At 35.0% G+C, this 24,699-nt stretch overlaps 2 protein-coding genes across 4 annotated transcripts in view; one reads left to right on the forward strand and one right to left on the reverse strand.

Annotated features, from left to right (window-relative positions):
* TPR (translocated promoter region, nuclear basket protein) overlaps window positions 1-24,699 on the forward strand; it is a 60,990-nt gene that overhangs the window by 36,034 nt on the left and 257 nt on the right. Inside the window, exons 34-50 of one of the 3 annotated variants that reach the window (XM_057726343.1) lie at window positions 123-328; window positions 533-594; window positions 2,904-3,112; window positions 4,194-4,466; window positions 5,340-5,488; window positions 6,148-6,231; window positions 8,805-9,002; window positions 10,240-10,371; window positions 10,579-10,669; window positions 12,613-12,797; window positions 13,970-14,038; window positions 14,150-14,244; window positions 18,119-18,225; window positions 19,448-19,543; window positions 19,680-19,836; window positions 21,532-21,650; window positions 24,038-24,133. In XM_057726343.1, the coding sequence (XP_057582326.1) occupies window positions 123-328; window positions 533-594; window positions 2,904-3,112; window positions 4,194-4,466; window positions 5,340-5,488; window positions 6,148-6,231; window positions 8,805-9,002; window positions 10,240-10,371; window positions 10,579-10,669; window positions 12,613-12,797; window positions 13,970-14,038; window positions 14,150-14,244; window positions 18,119-18,225; window positions 19,448-19,543; window positions 19,680-19,836; window positions 21,532-21,650; window positions 24,038-24,133 (2,328 nt within the window). Of the gene's footprint in view, window positions 1-122; window positions 329-532; window positions 595-2,903; window positions 3,113-4,193; window positions 4,467-5,339; window positions 5,489-6,147; window positions 6,232-8,804; window positions 9,003-9,282; window positions 10,211-10,239; window positions 10,372-10,578; window positions 10,670-12,612; window positions 12,798-13,969; window positions 14,039-14,149; window positions 14,245-18,118; window positions 18,226-19,447; window positions 19,544-19,679; window positions 19,837-21,531; window positions 21,651-24,037; window positions 24,134-24,699 lie in introns of those variants that run through there. The other 2 variants (XM_057726342.1, XM_057726344.1) reach the window with 2 other exon arrangements.
* Window positions 1,949-2,140, reverse strand: LOC130848208 (cytochrome c oxidase subunit 7C, mitochondrial-like). Its single transcript, XM_057726350.1, has one exon. The coding sequence runs from the start codon at window positions 2,138-2,140 to the stop codon at window positions 1,949-1,951; it is 192 nt and encodes a 63-aa protein (XP_057582333.1).

Below are 24,699 nucleotides of genomic sequence, written 5' to 3' on the forward strand. Positions count from 1 at the left end.
TGTAGATGTTCAAGTTCAGAAATAGGGTCTAATATGACTTTTTTAGTACTTATGCACATAAGTGCTTTTTATTTCCAGTCTTTGATTATAATATTAATAAAATCATATGGTTACTTCTTTAGGTGTAAAAGATCAGCTAACTAAAGAAAATGAGGAGCTTAAACAAAGGAACGGAGCCTTAGATCAGCAGAAAGATGAGCTGGATGTTCGTATGACTGCTCTTAAGTCCCAGTATGAAGGTCGAATTAGTCGCTTGGAAAGAGAACTCAGGGAGCAGCAAGAGAGACACCTTGAGCAGAGAGATGAGCCTCAAGAACCTACTAATAAGGTAAGTAGCTAATTTGGTTTAAATGACAAATCATTTTCCTCCATGCATTTTACTTAAGGTGTCTGGTGATTTAGGAGCCTTTGTCAGGGTGAATTTTGGCTAAACAAAGTATAGAGAGAGAATTAACAAGTAAAATATTTTGATGGCATTGTTTTGTGGACTCTTGTGGGACAGGCACAATAACTGATGGTTTTCTTTTTATAGGCCCCAGAGCAGCAGAGACAGATTACATTGAAAACAACTCCAACTTCTGGTGAAAGAGGAATGTGAGTTTTGTTTGTTTACAGTCTGTTCCCTGTTTTTCTTTTTATTTTTTTTTTTCAATTCAGAAAGACAAATTTAGTAAATGACATTTTCTACCTAGATCTTACTGTAAAATACTAGGTTACTTTTGGCTCTTGATATATTTTAAATCAGGAAAATAAAATCATTTATTTAGGACTTGCCAGGACTTAAGATGTTTTTATATAGTTCAACGAATCTCAAAATAGGAGGAAGACTCTATTCACATTTCCTCCAAGAAAACCCAGAAGGCTAAATTTGTAATTTAGCAAAGATTTGAACTAAGAATTCAAAATCATTTTATGAACCCTAAACTCTTACTCTTGCTTCTACTATTCCCAAAGGTAGAAATTGTTAATGTTATGTAGGAAAACTCTCCAAGAACAGAGTAACATCTGACTTATCAATGGATAATCAGAAAACAACATACAAATACATGGAATAGTTGGACAGTCATTTAGACTAAACTGCATCCATATTTAAGTAGTTGCCAGATGGTTATTGAAGAGCCTAAAGATACGTATTCTAGTAACCGAACTGGGATTAAAATATTCAGTGGCTAATTACTTTCCCCCTGCCCTAATATAAAGTCCTAGGAACTAAGTCATTACATTTTAAATGGGAAGCAGCATTTCACTACTCATAATTTTGATTCACTGATACAGTTATTGATCAGAACCATCTTGTAACCCATTTTACTAGTCAACGCTCCAAGAATATAAATGGAAATATTTCCTATATTGTCTCATGTGCTGTTACATTGCATTTCAAATACTCTTTCATTCAGTCTAAACAAGACTAATATTGGCCAGCAGCACATTTTTTCAAGGCAAAAATTTCAGTGTTAGGGTACAAGTCTAGAGGAAAAATGAAGCTCTTGAACTTAAATCTGTATAACACTACTGGTTTTCCTAATGATTAACTAATTATCACTCATGGAAAAAAATGAATTTATTCCTTTAAAGTAAGAAAATACTAAAAGTTTATCTTTTTTCTCCCTTTAAATTAAAAAAATATATATATGACAAAGTTTGCATTTCTCTTTTATAATGAATTGTTGACAAACTCCTGACCGAGGAATTAAAAATTAAAATTCAGAATTTAAGACCAAGAAGCAAACTAAATCATGTACATATTTAAGAAACTAATAATGCAGTATTACCCAAATAAAAAGCATATGCTCAGTTATCGTGTTGCATATTTCAGAGAAGAGGCATTCAGGATTTATGCCGTAAGTTTATTTACAAACATCTCTAGGATGGTGAGTTCAAGAGTTTGATCCTTGTTTCAAAGAGACCACACATTTTAAAATGCTCCTCTTCATATCCATCTCATGCATTATTTTTTAAGCAGTTGGTGTCTTACTATAAAGAAAGGTGCAGCAAATCCAGACCGAAAGTACAAAGTCATCACAGCTAGTAACCGCCACTTGTTTTCTACTGAAAATGGTAAATTCTTCCCTGGACCCTCCTCATAGTGGCTCCTATGGACCACAGAGGTTGTGAACCTCTGGATGCTTTGTCCCAGCATAGCGCTGTTGGAAGCCCTGCAAGAGGCGCAGAGACTGAAGGCCAAAGAAATGGCGGCAGCACGGCGAGCACTCCTTTCCTCACGACCTTGTTCCCCTGTGCGCCCCCTGTTTTTCTTTTAAAAATCTAGTGATCTTTGGGGACGGAAAAAACCTGTATTATAAAAATATATAACTAAAGAGTCATTAATCCTGTGCAAAACTGCATCATGTCGTTGCTGAGATTTTTTTTTTCCAGAACTCTTGTTTTCAGTTTACTTTCAGTCCTGTCAGGTAGAGCGTTGGGACAGAGAAAACGTCTTTCCTCTTTTAGTTTGTGATTAACTTCTAAGATAGGCTACTGATGTTTCCTATGATGTTACATGATACAAGGATAAGACGCTGAGCTGAGACTTAGGTTCAGTGATCAACACAGTTGAATACATTCTACATTGTCAGGATGCACCACTGCAGAGCATTTCCTGTACAGTTTTTAATGCTTAAGTTCAAAACCTCTTCAATAAGAGTTTTGTAATATTTAGTGAACAAAAAATGTAGAGCTATACTCACTGTCTCTAATTTTTTTCTAATATGCCAAAACTCTACCCAAAGCAGTGTTAGGAAAACAGAGTTAATAAGGTCTAATGCATATTAAGGTTGTAATTACTGGACACTCAACTTCAGGAAGCAGATGTGCTTTGCTTTTGATAGAGTATATGTACTTTATAAGGAATATTTGTAGTAATCTTTTATGAGTTATTATTCTTGGATTTTCCCCTGTAAAAGCGCCAGCACATCAGACCCACCAACAGCTAATATCAAGCCAACTCCTGTTGTGTCTACTCCAAGTAAAGTGACAGCTGCAGCTATGGCTGGGAATAAGTCAACACCCAGAGCTAGTATCCGCCCAATGGTTACACCTGCAACTGTTACAAATCCTACTACTACCCCAACAGCTACAGTGATGCCCACTACACAAGTGGAATCACAAGAAGGTAAGTGAAATAATAACAGATCTGATTGAACTGTTTACTTAGATTTATTACAAGAAGATGACAGTAACTTCAAGGATAAATGAGACTTCCACTAAAGCTAAAGTCAGACATCATATAAAAGTGGGCAGTTAATATTTTCAGGTGTGTGCTTCCTGGGATACTTGTTAATGTAACATATTTCCTCCCTCCCTTCCTTTTTGCTTTGTTTTGTTTTTAAGCTAAAGAAGGAGGGAAATACACCCCTATATATATGGCATGTTTTTCCAGGACCAAATTTTTTACCTCTATTAGCTAAGAAAGATAATATGAAATCCACTTTTGAAAACCATATTAAATCACTGGTTCAACCCAGACATCAACTCCTTCCCTGATAAACTGTCTGACCTTTTAATTGCTTTCTCCACTTTGTTCCCATGTCACTTTCTTACTATTACAGCAGTTACAGCCACATTTTATTCAGTTGAATACGTTTTTTTATTCCACTAGATTGAGCTCCTCGAGGGTAGCAATTTTGTTTTTCATTGTTTAATCCCTTTACCCAACCCTAAGATAGATGTCAGTAAAACTTTACTAAATACAATTCCCTTAGATTTTTGTCTTAACAAATGCTAGAATTCAGTAAATTGTTTAGAAATATATAAAATGTATATATGCTATGAAAGGACAGAATATTTTATTTGAACTACATTCAGTAAACTAATTATGAGATATGTTACCAATTGAACTTGTCATTTTATAATAACTGAAAACAATACTTAATAAAAACTTATAATTTCACTTCCAGTGTCTTAATATCATTTTATTTGGTCATCATTTAAATAGAATAATAGATGCAAAAACAGTTTCAGAGATTTATCTATTTAATTCAGCCAGCAGTTTACTGCACACTACTGTCACATAGGCAATACAGAAATGCATAATACATTACTTTTACCCTCAGTGTTTTTTGTCTAGTGAGTGGTAAGAGGTGTGTACACAAATAACTGTACAAAATGTCACCTATAAGAGAATAGGAAAGGATAATTTCAGCTTTGGTAAGAATAGAAAACTTAATGTATTAAATGTTGTAATTATTTTTCAGCTATGCAATCAGAAGGGCCTGTGGAACATGTTCCAGTTTTCGGAAGCACAAGTGGATCTGTTCGTTCTACTAGTCCTAACATCCAGCCTTCTATCCCTCAACCTATTTTAACTGTTCAGCAGCAGACACAGGCCACAGCTTTTGTGCAACCCACTCAACAGAGTCATCCTCAGATTGAGCCTACAAATCAAGAGCTATCCCCAAACATAGTGGAGGTGGTTCAGAGTTCGCCAGTTGAGCGGCCTTCTACTTCCACAGCAGTATTTGGCACTGGTAAGATTAATTTTAAAATGAAGTTAGAGTAGACCTGTGCATTTTTAGTTGCTTGGGTATAATACTTAAGTTGAATATTCTTTGCACCTACTTGTTTTCTACCAGGTATTAAAATGGATGACTGTATTCCTAACATCTTATTTTACATTTACTGCTGAATTCTATTTTAGGTCACTCGTTTTTGTCATTAAGATCTTTCTTCCTTTCCAGTTATTTTTTGACTGATTTTAAAGGTGATACAACCCGTAACTTACTGTATGTACAGTTTACCCTTGAACAACACAGGTTTGAACTTTGTGGTCCACGTAAATGTGAATTTTTTTCAGTGGTAAGTACTACAGTACCACACATCCTCAGTTGGTTGAATCTGCAGATACAAAAGTAATGGCAGATATGGAGGGCCAGTACCCCTAACCCCTGAGTTGTTCAAGGATCAGCTGTAACTAAATATAAGTCCTGAGAACTAAAAGATACCTAAAAGAAAATCATATAAGAATTTTCAAATCTAAATGATAAGGAAACTTTTTATCCAGAGAGTCCTGGGTTTTATGAATTATAAGGCCTTATGTAAGCTTTGTGAATAGCAATTCTATGTCAGTGCAGTCACAGTGAGTCAGATGTATTGTTGTAAAAGTTGATTGGCTTTATCAACCAAAGGTTAAGTTGATAGTATAAGACCATTGATTCAGAGCATAAATTGCTCTTTGTTTACACATAGATTAGCAGGAACAAGTTATGTTGTTCTGTCCAAATAAATGTTTACTGTGGGGTTTTTTTTTTAGTTAAATGACCAAGATATTTTTAAAATTAACTTTGTCTGAATTGAGTTATTATCATGCTCTAATTCAAGATTTAAATTATGTAATTTCAAAGTTTCGGCTACCCCAAGCTCTTCTTTGCCAAAGCGTACACGTGAAGAGGAAGAAGACAGTACCATAGAAGCATCAGACCAGATCTCTGATGACACAGTGGAAATGCCTCTTCCAAAGAAGTTGAAAAGTGTTACACCTGTAGGAACTGAGGTGTGTAAAGATCTTTTTGTTTATTTTTACTTCCAGCAATAGAACCAAGATATTCTTTCAGTTATAGCATTATTAAGTGAATGGACCTTTTGGGGTCAAAATCCAGAAAACTCTCTTGTTGAACTTACTGCAAAATTTCCACTGAAAACCCAGGTATTGTTGCTTTTGCCAACACTGTTTTATATTCTTTGTATATGTTTAATTGAATTAGTTCCCATTTCAATTTTAAAAAACACAGTTATAAAAACATAGAATGAATTCCATTTTGATTTTTTTTTTAATTTAAAGAATAAGGAAGTTTATAGTCTCATGGATATTTTAAACTGGTACTTGCCATCTTTTTCTCTGACTGACCAAAATGGTATTCCTTTATTTTCTTTTGTTGAGGATAAGTTGTAATGAATTGTTTTATTATCAAACATTGAGACTACTAAATTAATTTTACTGGCATGTGTTTAATGTTCATAAAACTTATTTTATATGTACCAAAGAGGAATGTGATGGATTATATTTTATAAGTAAATGTAAGTGAACATTTCTGACGTACAGCTTCATAAAATTACAGATTTGAGTTTTGTTTTATTGGGATAACTAAATGAACAGGTGATGCTTCATCTAGTGAACTGATATGGTTAACACATTTGTGTGTCATTATTTAGGAAGAAGTTATGGCAGAAGAAAGTACTGATGGAGAGGTAGAGACTCAAGTATACAACCAAGATTCTCAAGATTCCATTGGAGAAGTAAGTAAAACATACTTAAAGTAAACAAATTATTGCTTTCGATGAATGAAATGAGCTTTGACAAATTGAAATATTATTTGTACTTCTATTTTCAATTTGCTGCTTTTATATTTAATGAAATATTGTTAGAATTACCATGTTCTCCTTCTAATTAGTATCCTGCCTTCTAAACTTTATTAAAGAAATGTTGTTTTATAGTTACCACAGATTTTCCAATCTAAGAGTTGTTGTGAGTAAAGATTACCCACTCTTATTTATTTGGAAAGATAAGCTCGTTGAGTCTTGAGTTAATCCATAGTGCCCCATTTGGTGGTCCTCTATTGCTGCCCTCTATTGCTCCCCTTACTGAATTAAAATAATCTGTGAAAGGAAATGCATTTGTATAATCTTCATCTTTTGAATTCTCATTGAGATTTCTCCAGAGGCAGCCTGACTAATGGAAACGCATAAACTCTGAAGTTACAAAGTTCTAGCTTCTGTTCCTAACTCCACCACTTAGAAGCTGTGTGACTATAAGCAGGACATTAATTCTCTCTAAACCTCAATTTTCTCATCTGTTGGAATAATGTAATTTTTAATGTTGTAAAGTACCTAAAATAGTACCTGCCACATATTAGGCACTCAGATTATTACTTTGCTACATTTCTCTGCCCTGCAAATTAAGAGTTCATAATTTATAGTAATTCACAGTTATAGTAATATTATATTAACACAACTCATTATATGTCAAGTATGGTTCTAAAATATTTGCATTTATTAACTAATTTAATCCTCATAACAAATCTCGTAACAACCCTGTTTTACAGGTGAAGAAAACAATACCCAGCAAAGTCATACACCCAAGTTCTCATAGCATTGGAGCTAAGATTTGAACTCAGGCTGTCTAGTTTTCATTTGTCTTAAGCTTGAAATAATACTTTCTATCTGCATAAACTTTTAGGGTCATTTTATTCTAAAATTTTATTTGTATAAAATAAAGGAATTGTTTCAGGCTAATCATAAGTAACCACAGATTGCAAGTAAATTTTAGTTTCTTAGATGCGTTAATTTTTTCGGTTTTCCTTGGCTAAGAAACCTCCAAGATGAATACATAATACTCTAAATGACATCAATTTCTTGTATCTTTTAGAGAGGGTCATACCTGAAGAGCATAATAACAGTTTTGAAATAAGATGTGAATTTCTGTCATTGCCAGAGTTGGTTAAATTATACTGAAATTGTGCAAAGCTTTTTCTTGAGGTTGGCAAAATTGTCTGACTCAGGAGTGCCAGTGGGCTTTCCATTCTGCCTTCTAGCACTGTCAACTCAATGTGTGAATGTATAACAGTTCATTTTTCTAATTTTCTGACAATGAAGCAGATGCTCTTTGTGAGTGGTGCTTTTCTTGAAATAAGCACGTCAGTTTGAGTTACATTTTAATTATACTGTGACTTATTCGTTTTTTCCATCACAGTAAACATGTTTATGAATGATTTAGTTCATAAAACATTGTTTCTGGTTTGTATAAAAAGATTTTGGATTCCCTGGCAGTCCAGTGGTTAGGGTTTTGCGCTTCCACTGCAGGGGGCATGGGTTCGCTCCCTGGTTGGAAAACTAAGATCCCACATGCTGCATGGCATGGCCAAAAAAAACAAACCACCAGATTTTGCTGAGTGCTGAACCTAAGAAGTAAACATTTAGTTTTTATAGTAAGTTAAACTACAGTTTATTTCAATAGCTAAAAAAGATGAAATTGTGAGGAAATAGATTAAGGGAAGAATTATTTTTACATCTGGTATATCTTTAATGTGGGTCAAAGGCTTACAATAGAGTTTTTAGAGGGGGAGAAGAGTTTTTATAAAAAGGCGTGAGTTTTATTTAGTGTGTTTTATACACTATTTCTGGTTTGGGGAAAATTTTTTGTCTTTTTTTAAAATTATATGTTTCAGTTTCTTGGATAGTCTTTCTTCTGACTGTGGTCTGCACTGTTAACTAACCACGTTGACTGTTGAGCATTTGAAATATGGCTAGTACAAGCTGAGATGTTCTTAAGTGTGAAATACACATTGGATTTTGAAGACTTATTACAAATTTTTAAATGTAGGATTAATAATTTTTATATTGATTTACATGTTGAAATAATTTTTGGCTATATTAAGATTATGAAATTGATTTCACCTTTTTTTTATGACTGCTAAAAAATTTTAAATTACATACGTGAAGTGTGTTGTGGCTCACATTATTTCTGATGGACAACACTCATCTACAATACCACACTGGTAGTTTTGACATACTGTGTGTGTGTGTGTGTGTGTGTGTGTGTGTGTGTGTGTGTGTGTATAAAGTATTTTTTCTCTTTTTTACTGTAATGTTACCCAGTGGGATTTATAATAATTCTTCTATAGGAAGACGGTAAAGAAACCCAAAGCATTTATTTTAAATTAATTCTGCTTTGGAAACCATATTTTTAAAAATAAAATTCTAGTAGTCCATAAGTATTCCTTACCTTTTACTTGTATCTACAGTATGTCACTGATTAAGTATACTTGACTTAAATATTTGTTTATTTTTTCATTTATTTTTTACTGTTAAAGGGAGTCACCCAGGGAGATTATCCTCCAATGGAAGACAGTGAAGAAACCTCTGGATCTCCACAAACAGACCTTGGACCTCTTCAGTCAGAGCAACAAACGATTTCATCCCAAGATGGTCAAGGCAAAGGAGATGATGTCATTGTAATTGACAGTGACGATGAGGAGGAGGATGATGATGAAAATGATGGGGAACATGAGGTAAATTTGGTTTGAAATCATTTATTGTTTTAAACTGCTGGATGAAATGCTGAAATCCTTGGGATTACTAATACATCGGCCAGTAAATTCTGATTCCACATCACTTTAGATCAATTATTTTGCTTTTCTTTTATCCTAATTAGGTCTGAATTTAACATTTTATATAATTTTATTAACATTTTATATATAATTTTATTAACATTTTATATATATAATTTTGCATAGAACAAGTGATGGAAAATCTCATTTTTTTTTTTTAATGATTACTAAATCCTTTAAGATTTGTTAAAATTCGGGACTTCCCTGGTGGCACAGTGGTGAAGAATCCACCTGCCAATGCAGGGGACACAGGTTCAATCCCTGGGCTGGGCCGAGAAGATCCAACATACTGAGGAGCAACTAAGCCCGTGCACCGCAACCACTGAGCCTGCTCTCTAGGGCCCACAAGCCACAACTGCTGAAGCCCACGTGCCTGGGGTCTGCAACAAGAGAAGCCACTGCAATGAGAAGCCTGTGCACAGCAACGAAGAGTAGCCACTGCTCGCCACAACTAGAGAAAACCCATGTGCAGCAACGAAGACCCAGTGCAGCCAATAATAAATAAACAAATAAATAAGTTTTAAAAAAATATGTTAAATTTGTTAGATTAATTGATTTCAAGTCTCACTGATAAATGACTGTAGATTTAATTGTAAGCAAAGGTTGCTGGAAATAAAAAGATTTTTTTTTTTTTCTTGTGGAGCCCTCATGGTTCTTTTCAAAAGAAATTGAGGTGTCATGATAATTAAAACATATTCTTAGTGAAACTTTGCATTTTATTTTGGGAGTTAATCCTATATTGACAGCTTCTCATTTTTAGATTCTTTTATTAATCAAACTATGTGTTTTAAAAGCTCATAGTATAGTATAATTTCACCATTTTCTTATTCAATGCCATATTTGAAATTTAGAATTAAAGTGGACCACTTGACATTCTGTGGACGTCTGGGAGCTCTAATCTTTGAATTGATCTCATACGAATAGTTAGAATTCAGAGTTGATTGTTACTATACTAATTCCAGTAAGCTTCACAGTTTTGATACTTCCTGCCCCTGAAGTAATCCCATACAAGTCTCAGGACAACTCCTGTATCCTGGTCAGTGATGTGTCACTTAAATTTCTGACCATGGTACCAAGATATGCAGAACATGTGTCCCATGTCCTAGATCTTTCTTTATACTTGGGGATTTTTTACTAGGATTATGAAGAAGATGAGGAAGAAGATGATGATGATGAAGATGACACAGGGATGGGAGACGAGGGTGAAGACAGTAATGAAGGCACTGGTAGTGCAGACGGCAACGATGGATATGAAGCTGATGATGCTGAGGTAACTGGCTAGGATTTTGACCATCAGTTTTCCTTAAGAACTTGCTTAGTATTGTTTTTCAAGAATGTAAAAAGGCCTGTGTTCTCAGAACACTACAATTTTTCATGTCTTTGGATTTTTGTTTGTTTCTGCTGTGGTTTGGTTTGGTTAATTTTTTAAGATAATTACTTGATTTATTTGCATTTAGCGTTCATATTTTGTTTTTAGGGTGGTGATGGGACTGATCCAGGTACAGAAACAGAAGAAAGTATGGGTGGAGGTGAAAGTAATCAGAGAGCAGCTGATTCTCAAAACAGTGGTGAGATTTGGTTTTTTCTTTTGTTATGTTTTGTTTTTCTTAAGTCCCTTTTTAAATTGAACACTTCTAATATTTTAATTTAATTAATTTAATATTTTAATCTAACATTTTCTAAACTAGGACTGCACTTAATTTTCACATAGGTAATAAAACTAGGTTAGTAAACTGGTAAGCAAAAGATTGGCTCTTGTTCTTGCTTTGTCACTATTATTCTCATAATATGTTTATATCTGAAATGTAGTCATTATACTATTTTTTCTACCTCATTGGACTGCTGTAAGATTCAAAAATTTTAAACTTATAAAGTATTGTAAATGTCATGTGTTGCTGCTGCTTTTAAGTGGAAAATTAGATCAGGGACTTCTAATAGCAGTAACAGCAGTTCACAACCAGAAGAGGTCAGTCTAATCAAGCTACATGTTTCAAGATTTGTTGGTATAGGAGTTTTGCAGTGTTGTCCGGTTTTCCAGTGAATAAAAAATTTTTTCATCAGTATAGCCTGCCTTTTGTTAATTCTTGAAAGGATGAGTCCTGGAGGTCAGCTGAATTGTTGTAGGCAGTAAAGAATTACAGAATTCATAGAAGATAATTTTATTTTAGAATCGTTTTAAAATATTTTTTAATTGTTGGTCATCTGGTGTGATATTCTGGTTTTACAGATAATACTGAACCAAAATCATTACTATTAATATAATAAAAAACTTGATGTATGTAGACTAGTGGGAAAACAGTATATCTGAGTTTCTCTGTAGGGCTGTGTATTTAAAAGTGCAAATTGTATGCTTGTTTGAATTAGGGAAAACAAAGGTAGGCAGTCTTCTCAATTTTTAAATTTTTTATGAGAAAAATTAGCTAATGAATATTGAACCATATAATGAAGAATAATGTTGCTTTTTAATGGAGATAAGGAGCTGAGAGAGATTAATTGTAATAATTTACATTTTCTAAAATGTTTTATGGATGTAAGAAACACCTTTTTTTGGTGTTACATAATTGGGTTATAGAGGGAAAATTTTTGCCTCTTTATGTATTATCACTCAAAGCTCAGTCCTGTGAGGGCAGGTGTTCATAGGTATTTTCCTAGGTACAAAACATATAACAGGTGCTCATTGAATACTTGTTGGAGACTTTTCTTTTCTTTTTTTACAATCAAGCAAAAATATGCCTAGTAGTCTAGATAATTTTAAGTTAGTGGATGGATTTGTTACCTTGCCAGTAGTTATAAAAAAGTGCTTTTGCTGAGCAACTGCACTTGTACTGAATTATTTAATTCTTAATAAGCCTATCAGATTTAGGCACCAGTGAAGAATCAGAGAAGCAGAAGCAAAGTGATACAACCAAGGTCACATAGCTGTAAGTGTTAGAGCTGGAATCTGATTCTAAACCTCAGACTTTTAAACTACTAAACTGATACGCTTTTCAACTTTTCGTTTCTGTTGTTGTACTTTGTATGTAGAAGACCTAGACATCTGAAGGGCCATTGAAATTCAAAATTTAGGAAAACCACAGTATGAAAGTGTTATTGTAAGGCTTTTTCCTAAATCTCCTTCACCCTGTTGAGTGTAATACTAATAACTTAGTGGTCTGATCTTTAGGTAATTTGCCTATTTTAATAATATGAGCCAAAATTTATTAAATGTTTATTTTATCATGTGTTAAGCTAAGGTGCTTTATGTCCATTATTTGAAATCTTAAGAAAAATGTTTCTTGTAGGTTACATTTTTGTTCCATTAACCAACCAAAGAAATAGAAGGGACTTGCTAAGGTCATACAACTGTTAATTGCACACCCATTATCTCTAGGTCTGCCACACCTCACTACTTTTTTTCTGAAAATATCAGTTAGGTGAACATTTCTAGTTCTAAGATTTATACTTCTAGGGATTATCGAAGTTACTTTGTGGTAAACATAGTAGTTCAAAGTAAGCTTCTCTCTTCCTGTAGGTGAAGGGAATACTGGTACTGCAGAGTCCTCTTTCTCCCAGGAGATTTCTAGGGAACAACAGCCATCATCAGCATCTGAAAGACAGACACCTCGAGCACCTCAGTCACCTAGACGCCCACCACACCCACTTCCCCCAAGACTGACCATTCATGCTCCACCTCAAGAGTTGGGGCCACCAGTTCAGGTATTAAAAGTACTAGTCATTCTGAAAATTTTACTTTAAAAAATGTTGGCTTTTTCTCCTTTTCTTTCCATTAGCTATTTGTTTTTCCCCAGAAATTAAGTGAACTTTTTAATGTTTTGGTTATATTTTTATAAAACGTTTGAAATGAAACTAATCTCTGAATTCTTTTCCCTGAAATATGGCAGCAATTTACTTCATAGATGAAGTGAACTTTGGAAAGGCAAGGCTTATTAAAGTTGTGTATAAATTGAAATGATTATATTCATAGAGAATAAAAGTCTGCTCACTTTCTACAGGTTAAAAGAGAAAATTTTCTTGGATTTTAATTAAAATAAAATGTATTTCAGCAGCTGACCACCATTTGTCTTGAAGGGTTCTTTCTCTAAAGTGCACTTTTTTTTTAATGAAATTTCTGTTCTGCTTAACAGCACTTTTTTCCTCTTATTTTTTTTTGCAATCACACATATTAATATCCACTTTTGAAGTTCATGAAAGTGTGCATAACCCTTTACATGTAACATTCTTTGTAGTAGGATTGGACATCTCTAATCAGAAGCTGTTGTAGAAACAGCAGGAAAAGTACAAAGACTGTATTAATCATGTAGGTTGTGTCTTAACTGTGTAGTGTACTAAACACTGTCAAGTGTACATTCTACTAAAATACCACTGGTGAAGATAATCTCCTTTTCTGAAAATATAAAGTCTTATAGGGATTGTTTATGGATCCTGCAAAGTATACCAACTATCAATTTAGGATTTTCTAAATTGGGAAACAATTTACAAGTAGTCAGTACTGCTGTTTGAACTCCAAAGGATAATTACGCTGTAAGATCCAAAGGATACTTACTAACACCTAAATGAAGGAGATAGGAACTAAATTAGTTACTTACAAATAACATAGGATCAGAGTTTGGTTTCTCATACTGGTTAATATTATCTATTGGTTAATAAAATATTTGTCTGTTGCTTAATATTATAGTCTATGTATAAATTAAAAACATGTCACTATTTACAAAATGGATTTTTTTAGTACTGGTACAACATTGTAGCAGTTTTTCCTAAGAAAAATCTCAGTGATTACATTACCTGCCAAGATTTCAGTTATTTTATTACCTGCTGTGTCTGTTAATATTTGGTGTTTTTCCTTGAATGAAATTCCTTTCTTGACATAGAGAATTCAAATGACTCGGAGGCAGTCTGTAGGACGTGGGCTTCAGTTGACTCCAGGAATAGGTGGCATGGTACGTACCTACCTGTTGTGTAAAAGTCATTCATTTGTTCAGCAGTTGTCTGTATAGTCCATACATATGCTCCTGTCATGCCTGTTTAGTACTTGTTTTCTGTCTTTTTAGCAGCAGCATTTTTTTGATGATGAAGATAGAACAGTTCCAAGTACCCCAACTCTTGTGGTGCCACATCGCACTGATGGATTTGCTGAGGCAATTCAGTAAGTTAATGAGAGAAACATACTTTGTGACTAATCAAATTCTTCCTGTTTCCCTGTTAACTTTTTACATTTGATTGATTCATTATTCGTTAAGTCCTATGCTGTGTACTAAGCACTTGAAAATAAGGAGAGTTGAGGGTGTAGTGTTGGGGAAAATTACACAGAGATGAATGAAATACAGTTACTGCCATCAGGAATTTGAAATGTAAAGGTAGTATAATGATGGCTAAGAGCATGGACTTTAAATTAGAATGTCTGGGTTTGAAACCTAGCTGTACTGCTTACTGGGTTCTCTGTTCCTGAGTATCTCCATTTTATTAACGAGAATAATAATACAATAGTTCTTACCTCATAAGTTGTGAGAATTAAATGAATTTATGCTAACATGTTTATAATATCGCCTGGCACATAGTAAATGCTTTATAGATGTTGGTGAAGGTATTGGTAATTACAGTGATCATGATGGATAATATTGTGAAAGCTAAGCATATGCATAACTAACGATAACCTAAACAATCTAGAAGAACAGAGGCATAAGCAACAGTCGTTTATATAAATGAAGGAGTGATTTATTCCAACACTTAGGGGAAAAGAATCTGAGGACTTAATGGGGACAATGTTAAATTGAGTCTTGGGAAAAAATAGCTAAAACTTACTGAACATTCCCATGAATCAATTTATTTAATCTTCATAACTATGAGAATAGATACTATTGTTTCATTTACAGATAAGGAAGCACAGAAATGTTAACAAATTTGCTAGAGGTCAGACAGCTAGGAAGTAGCAGTTTTTTTATTTCAAACCAGTCTGGCTCTAGAACCTATTTTAACTCTTGTGCTATACAACTCCTTTTAAAGGATAAAAAGGCTTTCCACATATTTAATTGTGGCTGAAGTGTCAGTTGCATGACAGGATGTACTTCAAGAATAGAATAAAAATGTTTCTATAGGCTTGGGGAATGATTGATTTTTATGTGGTATGTGGTAACGTTGCCATCAGAACCAGTCTTAAGCTTGCTCAGTTAACCGCAACTCACCTCAGCTAACACAGTTTTATAAGCCAACTGATCAGTGTCAGCCCCACCCTTCTGAAAGTCAGCCAGTCAGAAACAGACTCACTCCTAAAGAATTGCTGAGTGCCAGCCAATTGACAGCATTCTCACATAACACAGAAGAATTTATGGTCCTTCTCATAGAAGAATAACTTATGGAGATAGGCTTAAAAAGTGAAAGGGACTGTCCTTAACTAAACCTATAGTGTGAAACAGAAAAGAAAATAGATTCAGAAGTTATTACCGAGGTATAATCCATAAATATCATTAGTGATCAAGATGGCGGAGTAGGAGGATGTGCGCTCGCTCCCTCTTGCAAGAGCACCGGAATTACAACTAACTGCTGAGCAACCATCGACAGAAAGACACTGGAACTCACCAAAAAAAACCCACCCCACATCCAGAGACAAAGGAGAAGCCGCAGTGAGACGGTAGGAGGGGTACAATCACGTTAAAATCAAATCCCATAAATGCTGGGTGGGTGACTCACAAGCTGGAAGACAGTTATACCGCAGAAGTCCTGAGGGTTCTGAGCCCCACGTCAGGCTTCCTTACCTGGGGGTCCAGCAACGGGAGGAGGAATCCCCAGAGAATCAGACTTTGAAAGCCAGCGGGATTTGATTGTAGGACCTCCACAGGACTGGGAGAAATGGAGACTCCACTCTTGGAGGGCACACAAAAAACTGTGCTCACCAGGACCCAGAGGGAAGGAGCAGTGACCCCATAGGAGACTGAACCAGACCTACCTGCTGGTGTTGGAGGGTTGCCTGCAGAGGTGGGGGGCAGCTGTGGCTCACCGAGGAGACAGGGGCACTGGCAGCAGGGGTTCTGAGAAGTGCTCATTGGCGTGAGCCCTCCCAGAGTCCACCATTAGCTCCACCAAAGAGCCTGTAGGCTCCAGTGCTGGGTCACCTCAGGCCAAACGACCAGCAGGGTGGGAACACAGCCCCACCCATTGGCAAACAAGCAGATTAAAGTGTCACTGAGCTCCACCCACCAAATTGGATTAAAGTTTTGCTGAGCTCCGCCCACCCAGCCCAACCCACTATCAGTCCTTCCCATCAGGAAGTACTCACAATCCTCCTAGACAGCTTCTTCCACAAGAGGGCAGACAGCAGAATCAAGCAGTATCAGCAGCATTTCAACTTGTGGAACTGAAAATCACAGCCACAGAAAGAGAAAATGAAAAGGCAAAAGACTTTGTACCAGATGAAGGGACAAGATAAAACACCAGAAAAACAACTAAATGAAGAGGAGATAGGCACTATTCCAGAAAAAGAATTCAGAATAATAATGGTGAAGATGATCCAAGACTTTGAAAAAAGATTGGATGCAAAGATCGAAAAGTTGCAAGAAAAGTTTACCAAAGACCTAGAAGAATTAAAGAACAAACAAACAGAGATATGCAACACAATAAGTGAAATGAAAAATACACTAGAAGGAACCAATAACAGATTAACGGAGGCAGAAGGACGAATAAGTGACCTGGAAGACAGAATGGTGATAATCACTGATGCGGAAAAGAATAAAGAAAAAAGAATGAAAAGAACTGAAGACAGCATAAGAGACCTCTGGGACAACGTTAAATGCACCAACATTTGCATTATAGGGGTCCCAGAAGGAGAAGAGAGAGAGAGAAAGGACCTGAGAAAATACTGGAAGAGATTATAGTTGAAAACTTCCCTAACATGGGAAAGGAAATAGCTACCCAAGTCCAGGAAGCACAGAGTCCCAGGCAGGATAAACCCAAGGAGAAACACCAAGACATATAGTAGTCAAACTGACAAAAATTAAAGACAGAGAAAAGTTATTAAAAGCAACAAGGGAAAAACGACGAATAACATACAAGGGAATTCTCATCAGGTTAACAGCTGATTTCTCAGCAGAAACTCTACAAGCCAGAAGGGAGTGGCACGATATATTTCAAGTGATGACAGGGAAGAACCTACAGCCAAGAATACTCTACCCAGCAAGGATCTCATTCAGATTCGACGGAGAAATCAAAAGCTTTATAGACAAGCAAGAGCTAAGAGAATTCAGCACCACCAAACCAGCCTTACAACAAATGCTAAAGGAACTTCTGTAAGTGGGAAACATAAGAGAAGAAAAGGACCTACAGAAACAAAACCAAAACAATTAAGAAAATGGTAATAGGAACATACCTATCGATAATTACCTTGAATGTAAATGGACTAAATGCACCAACCAAAAAACATCAGTAGCTGGCTAGCCAAGGAAGGTTAGGGTAAGGAGTGGGCAAAGAGAGAGAGATTGCTATTTTATATCCTGGATTATGGGCAGAAGGATGGATGGTAGTGTTATTAGGATGAAAACAAATTTCTAGCCATCTAATATTAAATTTTTTTCTACACCTTGGGAGCCATCTAGTGAATTCTTTCACATAAGAAATGGGCTTGAGAGGTGACCTGATTTATCTGACTAAACATTGAAAACTAAGAACTCTTTTCATGACTATTCTTTTTTTGTTATGTCTCATATGTTGCTTTCAGTATATCTACCTAGAGATTTCTAACAGATTCGAGAAATGTGAGGCATAGTTCAGGAGAGTGGAGAGCTATTTATGTATAAACCATGTATATATAAATCACATAATATGAATCCTAATTCATGTTATTGCTAAATTCTTGACAACTGATATTTTGAAAATATTTTCATAAGTGAGAATTCTTTCATCAACTTTATTTTCAGACTGTTTTCTTCCAACTTTATGTTTATTCTTCCTTCTTCCTATATTCTTTCCATCATTGCTGTTTAAACATGGTGACTTTAAATGTCATCTTAAATTAGTTTTTATCTATTTAGTTCCCCACAGGTTGCTGGTGTTCCTAGATTCCGGTTTGGGCCACCTGAAGACATGCCACAAACGAGTTCTAGTCACTCTGATCTTGGCCAACTTGCTTCTCAAGGAGGTAAATAGCTAAATAATAGCTTAGCCCTCCTGGATTTGCAGGTATTTGGTAATAAGCTGTTCTGACATAATATTTTTTAAGTGAGCAAATATTAATATAAAAAAGTTTATATCTAAATAATCCTTATCCTAATTTATGGAAAAAGCTATATTTACTACTTATTAAACACTGCTTTATATATTCGTCTTTCCAACAAAGTTTTCAGTTTGAGTATAGTGACCAGCTTTTACATTTGTTTCTCTTTTGGCTCCTAGTATAGTATCAGGAATATTTGTTGTGCTGATAAATGTACATAGGTACTACCATCCATTTTAAAGTTGTTGGAAGAAATGCAGCATGTTTTTTGTTTACTTTGACATTTAATGTTCCCAGTTAAGTGTATAAAACTAGTTAGATATTTTCCATTAGCATTAAAAATAAGAAAAATAAAATATTAAAATTATGTGGAATAAAATGACCCCTAAATTAAGTGATAGCAGTTGGTTATTTGGACATGAATGATGCTATTTCTGGAATTAATTGCCTTTTAATCATTGGTTGGCATTCATAGAACCCTCTGTATTTCTGGGAAGCTGTTATGGCATTTTGTAAGTGAATAGGGAATGCATACTGTTTTAATAATAAGCCCCAAACTAAAGACTGATCTGCAGCCCTCATGTAAGTCATGCACTACATCTTAGTCCCTGGTGGTTTAGGATGTTACGTCTAACACCGCTTCCCTCTAGAAATGGGAAATTGTGAGTAGACTTCAGAGAAATTCAAACTTTTATGTGGCTTTATTATAGGACACTTCCAAGACTTAGAAGTCAGATCTAGGCTTAAATTGGAATGCTACCACTTTACTAGTAACTTTGGGAAAGTTAACGTCTTTGAAATTCAGTTTCTTTAGCAAAAAGGCTAATAATACCTTGCAGTTTGGGTGAAGAGTAGATTCAAACATAGTGCCTAGTTCATAGCTGGGCACTCAGTAAAGTTAGCTTGTATGAAACTATAAGAGCACTTTAGCTGGTTTTTTTTTTTAGGGTACTTAAATTAGTGTCAAGGAGCTTAAAGGATACATTTTAATCGTATTTACATTTTTGAGGAATTTTTTGCTTGATGGGCTAATTGTGGGTTTCAACAAAGGTGTGTGTCTCCACTAATTAGTTTTTTTTCTTTTAGATATCTGGGATATTGACAGTATTTTGTTCTTTCAATCATTAATATTCAGATTTATCTTTAGGTTTGGGAATGTATGAAACTCCCCTCTTCCTAGCTCATGAAGAGGAGTCAGGTGGCAGAAGTGTTCCTACTACTCCTCTACAAGTAGCAGCCCCAGGTAGGTATCAAAGGCAGATCAGTAGATTATGTATTTTATTGGTAAAATGGAAACCTGTGATATATCTTCTAGCTATAAATTAGGGAAACCACAAAGTTAAAGTTTTCATTGCTTTTCTGGTCTTTTCATTTTCAAGTGACCGTATTTACTGAGAGTACCACCTCTGATGCCTCAGAGCATGCTTCTCAGTCTGTTCCAATGGTGACAACATCTACTGGCACTTTATCCACAACAAATGAAACAGCAACAGGTGATGATGGAGATGAAGTATTTGTGGAGGCAGAATCTGAAGGGTAAATGTTTACCTTGTAATTTTTACTTTCTTAAACTTGTCAGACTTCTACATTTTTTTTTTAAGCCAGGAAGCAACAGTCTCTTGAACTGTATTTTCAATAGCATCCTATTACAAAAGTAAGCAAAGCCATATATTTTGGAAAACTAATTTTTGCACAAAATAATGTATTTTAAGACTTAGACATTGTTATTACAGAAGACAATTTTTAAAATGGTTATCGCCTTGAAAATTCATGATGCATTCTAGAACAAAGTATTTTTTAAAATCACTGGTACCCTTCCATTAATGTAGCTGCTTGAACTATTCCCCAAGCAAGAAGTCTTTCTGTGAAAATTAGGAAATATTAGAAAATGACTCACTTTTCCATTTAGTAGTGGGCTCTCAAGCAAACCTCACCTATTTTTTATTTAAGTGCATTTAGAACTTGGTCTGAAACACTGACTTCTTAAAAATTAGAAATCTTCAAGACCTGAGTATGTTTTTAAACACAGTCACATCAGTGACTTTTGTCACTTTTGTTTATATAAAGTTTAACAAAAGAATTTCATAGCAAATCATCCGGATTTTTTTAAACCAAAGGAGGTGGAGTAATTTAATGGAAAGAACCACTGGACAGTGGTCTTGGACAAATTTAACTTTCAAGGTAGAAGCTGATTCTTTATAAAATAAAAAAAGATGGGATGCTTCATAGTCAGAAGCATATCTAGAAGTAGAACCCAGATTTCCTAGGTAGAGCTCAGAGGTTTTGATTTATTTAGCAACATTTTCTTAGTGTAATTACAGGCCAATCCTAATATGTAGGTCTATTATTATGCCTCTAACACAGTGGTACTTAATTTGGGGGAAGTTACAGACTCTGCTGAAAATACTAGCTTCCTTTAATTCCATACCATGTATGCAGGTCATTTTATATATGTCATTTCTAACCCACACTGTATCTCTGCAAAATATTATCTCCATTTTACAAATGAGAAAGCTCAGACTTTGAACATGTTAAAATAACTTGTGTAGGCTGCACTTCACCAGTTCTTCTCAAATTTAACAGTCATGAGAGGTATCTTTCAGGTACATTGTTATTAATAAGTGTACTGAAGTTTGCAGATGATAAAAACTGGAGCATATTCAAGTTATTCTTATACTCTTATCTCCCTCACTTGCTTTTTGATGTGCTTTGAACCGGAGAGAGAAAGAGATGGAGTTCTAGCTTTGAGCCAGGAATTCACCTACCCTAGCCTATCTCATCAGGGCTGGAGACCATGGTGAAATAGTGATATATTATTAATAGTTGTGACTGTTGTGAATTATTTTAGTACTCTGCTTTCCTAGAAAGTTGTTTGGCAATTTATAAAAATGTGGCTAATGTGTCTCCTGTGAATATCAAGAATGTGAACATCTTTTGTCAAAAAGAAAAAACAAAAAAACAACAGCAAAAAAGAGGAAAAAAAACAGTTAAAATTGGAACATGTTGTAGTGAGAAAAGGAGTAAGGAAAACGGAACTTGAGCTCTCTTTTTCCCCTGCCTTTTAAAAAAATATATGATTATCAATACCAGAGTCTGCAGTTTTGAATTGGAGGGGAGCTCTGGATTATTTAAATGGTAGACTGTATTGAAAAAAAAAGTTTGGAAACAATTTAGGATACATTCTAGGATCAGGTTTGTATTTTCTAATCAATTTTTGTTTTCCTTTCTTAGTATTAGTTCAGAAGCAGGCCTTGAAATTGATAGCCAGCAGGAAGAAGAGCCTGTTCAGGCATCTGATGAGTCAGATCTTCCTTCCACCAGCCAGGACCCTCCTTCCAGTTCTTCTGTAGGTAAGTTCCTGCTCTTGACTACAGTATAGCTTTTATACATCAAACTTGTTTGCAAAAGACACTGTTCTATAAGTAATAATTGGTAATTCTTTTTTCCTTGACTTTTAAAATGCTTCATTTAAAAGGGAAATTTAATTTTATTGAAAGGAACTTGGTTTATGTTAAAGGGAATTAGTTATACTAGAGGTGCTATTGGGGCTGTGAGGGATGGGTTATTAGGAGGGAAGCTAAGGAGTAGTACTCCAGGCCTCCTCCCTGTGTTTGAACCAAAGCAGCTCCTTTTTTATTTCTTCTACATCTTAGGTTCTATATGAGATTTGATATGGAGGGTTGAGGGCTGGGAGGCCCATTGCTTCAAAATAAAAAAATATATATTTGAAATTTACTGACATAAATAGTTTTAAAGTTTGGTTTTTCACGTTTTTGAAGTTAACTTTGAAAAGGGCTATTTTATGTATCTTTCTTGGAATAAAACTTATTTTTGCAGTACTTTTTAGAAAATAATTAACACTTTTTGAGCACTTACAGTGTATCAGACAGTATTCTAAGCCCTTTACCTGTATTTACTCATTTAATTCTCATACCAACCCAATGTGGTAAGCACACATCCCCATTTCATAGGAATGGAAACTAAGTCACAGAAATATTGCATAATTCCTTCAAAGTCACATAGCTAGTAAATAATGGGCAAACCAGGAGTCAAGAAGTTTGACTCCAGAGACTCTACCCTTAAACAGTACACTATACTAGCTTATCTATTTCAGAGTTTTTAGGTAGGGAATTACTTTTACTATTGAAGAAATATATATTCAGTCATCTACTCTGATTATTTTCATTTTAAATTGTTTATAACTGTAATCCCCAGACTCTGTCATGGAACCTTCAGGTTTTATGGAGGACCTTCTCAGTTACTACTTTTTTCAATCATGGAACTTTCCTATCTCAAGATCTCTTCTCCTTTTCAGCTGCTTTTCTGTGACACATCAACCTGTTAGCCACCATCCCCAGGTTCAGATCCTGTATCTGCCTTTTAATAGCTAGTAACTTTAAAGCTCTGCCCACTTCATTGTGAAATATAGACATTCATAACTCATCTTGCAGTCAAGATTAGAAATAATGTATGTAAATTATATAACTAATGCTTTACACACAGTAAGGCTCAAAAAATTGTAGCTGTCGTAGTTATTATAAAAACAATAATATTATTAATATAATACAATAACTGAAGTTCTGTGCCCCCAGTTATATTCTGATGTCCCATGCAAATTGTCTTTCCTCAACAGGAGAAATGGCACTAGTTATATCTTAACCAGAGCTTGCATAAGAAAATATGGTTCTTGTTCCCTTTTACAGTATAATATGAAATTGAGGTGTTTTTAAATTTATTTGATAACATAAAACATGAAACCTCCCCATCTGAGCAATTATGCATTTGGTCAGCAAATACTTAAGTGCCTACCAGGTGCCAGGCAATTTTACAAAAATGTTACTAAGAAAGTGATGTTTAAGGAAAGACCTGAAAGAGGTAAAGGGAGTGAAGCTGTGCCACTATTGAGGGGCAGGTGTTTCAGGATGAGAGAAATAGTAGATGCAAAGTCCATAAGGCAGCAGTGTGATGTGTTCAGGGTCAGGAAGGAGGCCTGTGTGGCTGGAGCACAGTAAGGACAGAGACTAGCAGGAGATAACGGTGCGGGAGGGCGGGGGGGATCTAGTAGACCATTGGAGTTTCTTTGGTGGCTTTCATGAATGTAGCAGGTTTTTGGAGGGCTTCAGACAGGGTGGTGACATGATCTGATTTAAAGACTTAACAGTATCAGTTTGGCCACTGTGTAGAGAAGCAACTGAAAGTGAGTAATGGAGAGAAACAAAGAGAAAGTTTGGAGAATATTGCAGTAATTCACGGTAAAGATGGTGATATTTTAGATAGGATGGTAGAGTCAGGGTTGTGAGAAGTAGTCAGATTTGGGATATGTATTTAAATTAGAGCTTGCAAGATTTGCCAGTGATTGGATTGGGGGTGTCTGGAAAAGAAAGGAGTCAGATATGACTCGTGTTATATTGTAATGGACTGTTGTTTCCTGAGGGATGTGGTATTTTGTTTCCCATTGTATTCCCCAACCCCTAGCATAGTGTCTGATACATGGATAGGCACCAAGTAAATATTTATTATTAAGTTAGTAGAGTGAATAAATGAAAAAAGTCAGAGAAAATTTTTTTACTTTTTTTGTTTGCTAAATGTCCCTTGTTAAAAAACAAACATTTAAATATTGAAAGCAGTGGACACCTCTGCCTTTTTATCCATTCATTCATTTAGTAATTAGTTTTTGTCACTATAACTGCTTTCTTGTTTATTAACTTGCTTTCTTGTGTATTAATGCTTTTCTTAGATACCAGCAGTAGTCAGCCAAAGCCTTTCAGACGAGTAAGACTTCAGACAACATTGAGACAAGGTGTCCGGGGTCGTCAGTTTAACAGACAGAGAGGTAAATTTCAAACATGCTGATCATGTGATAGGATGTGGGATAGTAATTAATGGAATGAGTTTCCTAATCCTTAAGCTTCCAATGTGTATCTAGTCTTTTTTTAAATGCTCCAAGGGTTGATTAAATAAGTACACATTGAGCATGTGATGTTTACTAATCTGTAAGCTTCTTGCAGACAGGTTTGTATACCATAGGTATGTAATGAATATGTGCTTACATTTTATTTTTACTCATTTCTTCCTTGAATTCAAGGTAAAATTTGGAAAAGCTAAAATGTTAATAGTGCTATGGTAGTCACGTGTTACATTTCTGCCTATTGTTATTGTTGTTATACTTTTTTTTACAGCAGAATAAGCTGTGTGACTTTAGCTAATAAAAAAAAATGTAAAATTTTAATATCTCTGTTTCCCAGTATAACTATAAGAGATTGCATTCATGTCATAAAACAATCTAATTGTTGTGATTCCCATTGAGGATGTGACATATCTAACAGTTTTGTGTCTACATGCCTAGACACTTGATCTTGAAAATTTTTGTAATGAACTAGGGTAAGTGAATACTCTAGT

This window comes from Hippopotamus amphibius, chromosome 3, assembly GCF_030028045.1.
Source record: "Hippopotamus amphibius kiboko isolate mHipAmp2 chromosome 3, mHipAmp2.hap2, whole genome shotgun sequence".
In the NCBI taxonomy this organism is placed as follows: Eukaryota; Metazoa; Chordata; class Mammalia; order Artiodactyla; family Hippopotamidae; genus Hippopotamus; species Hippopotamus amphibius.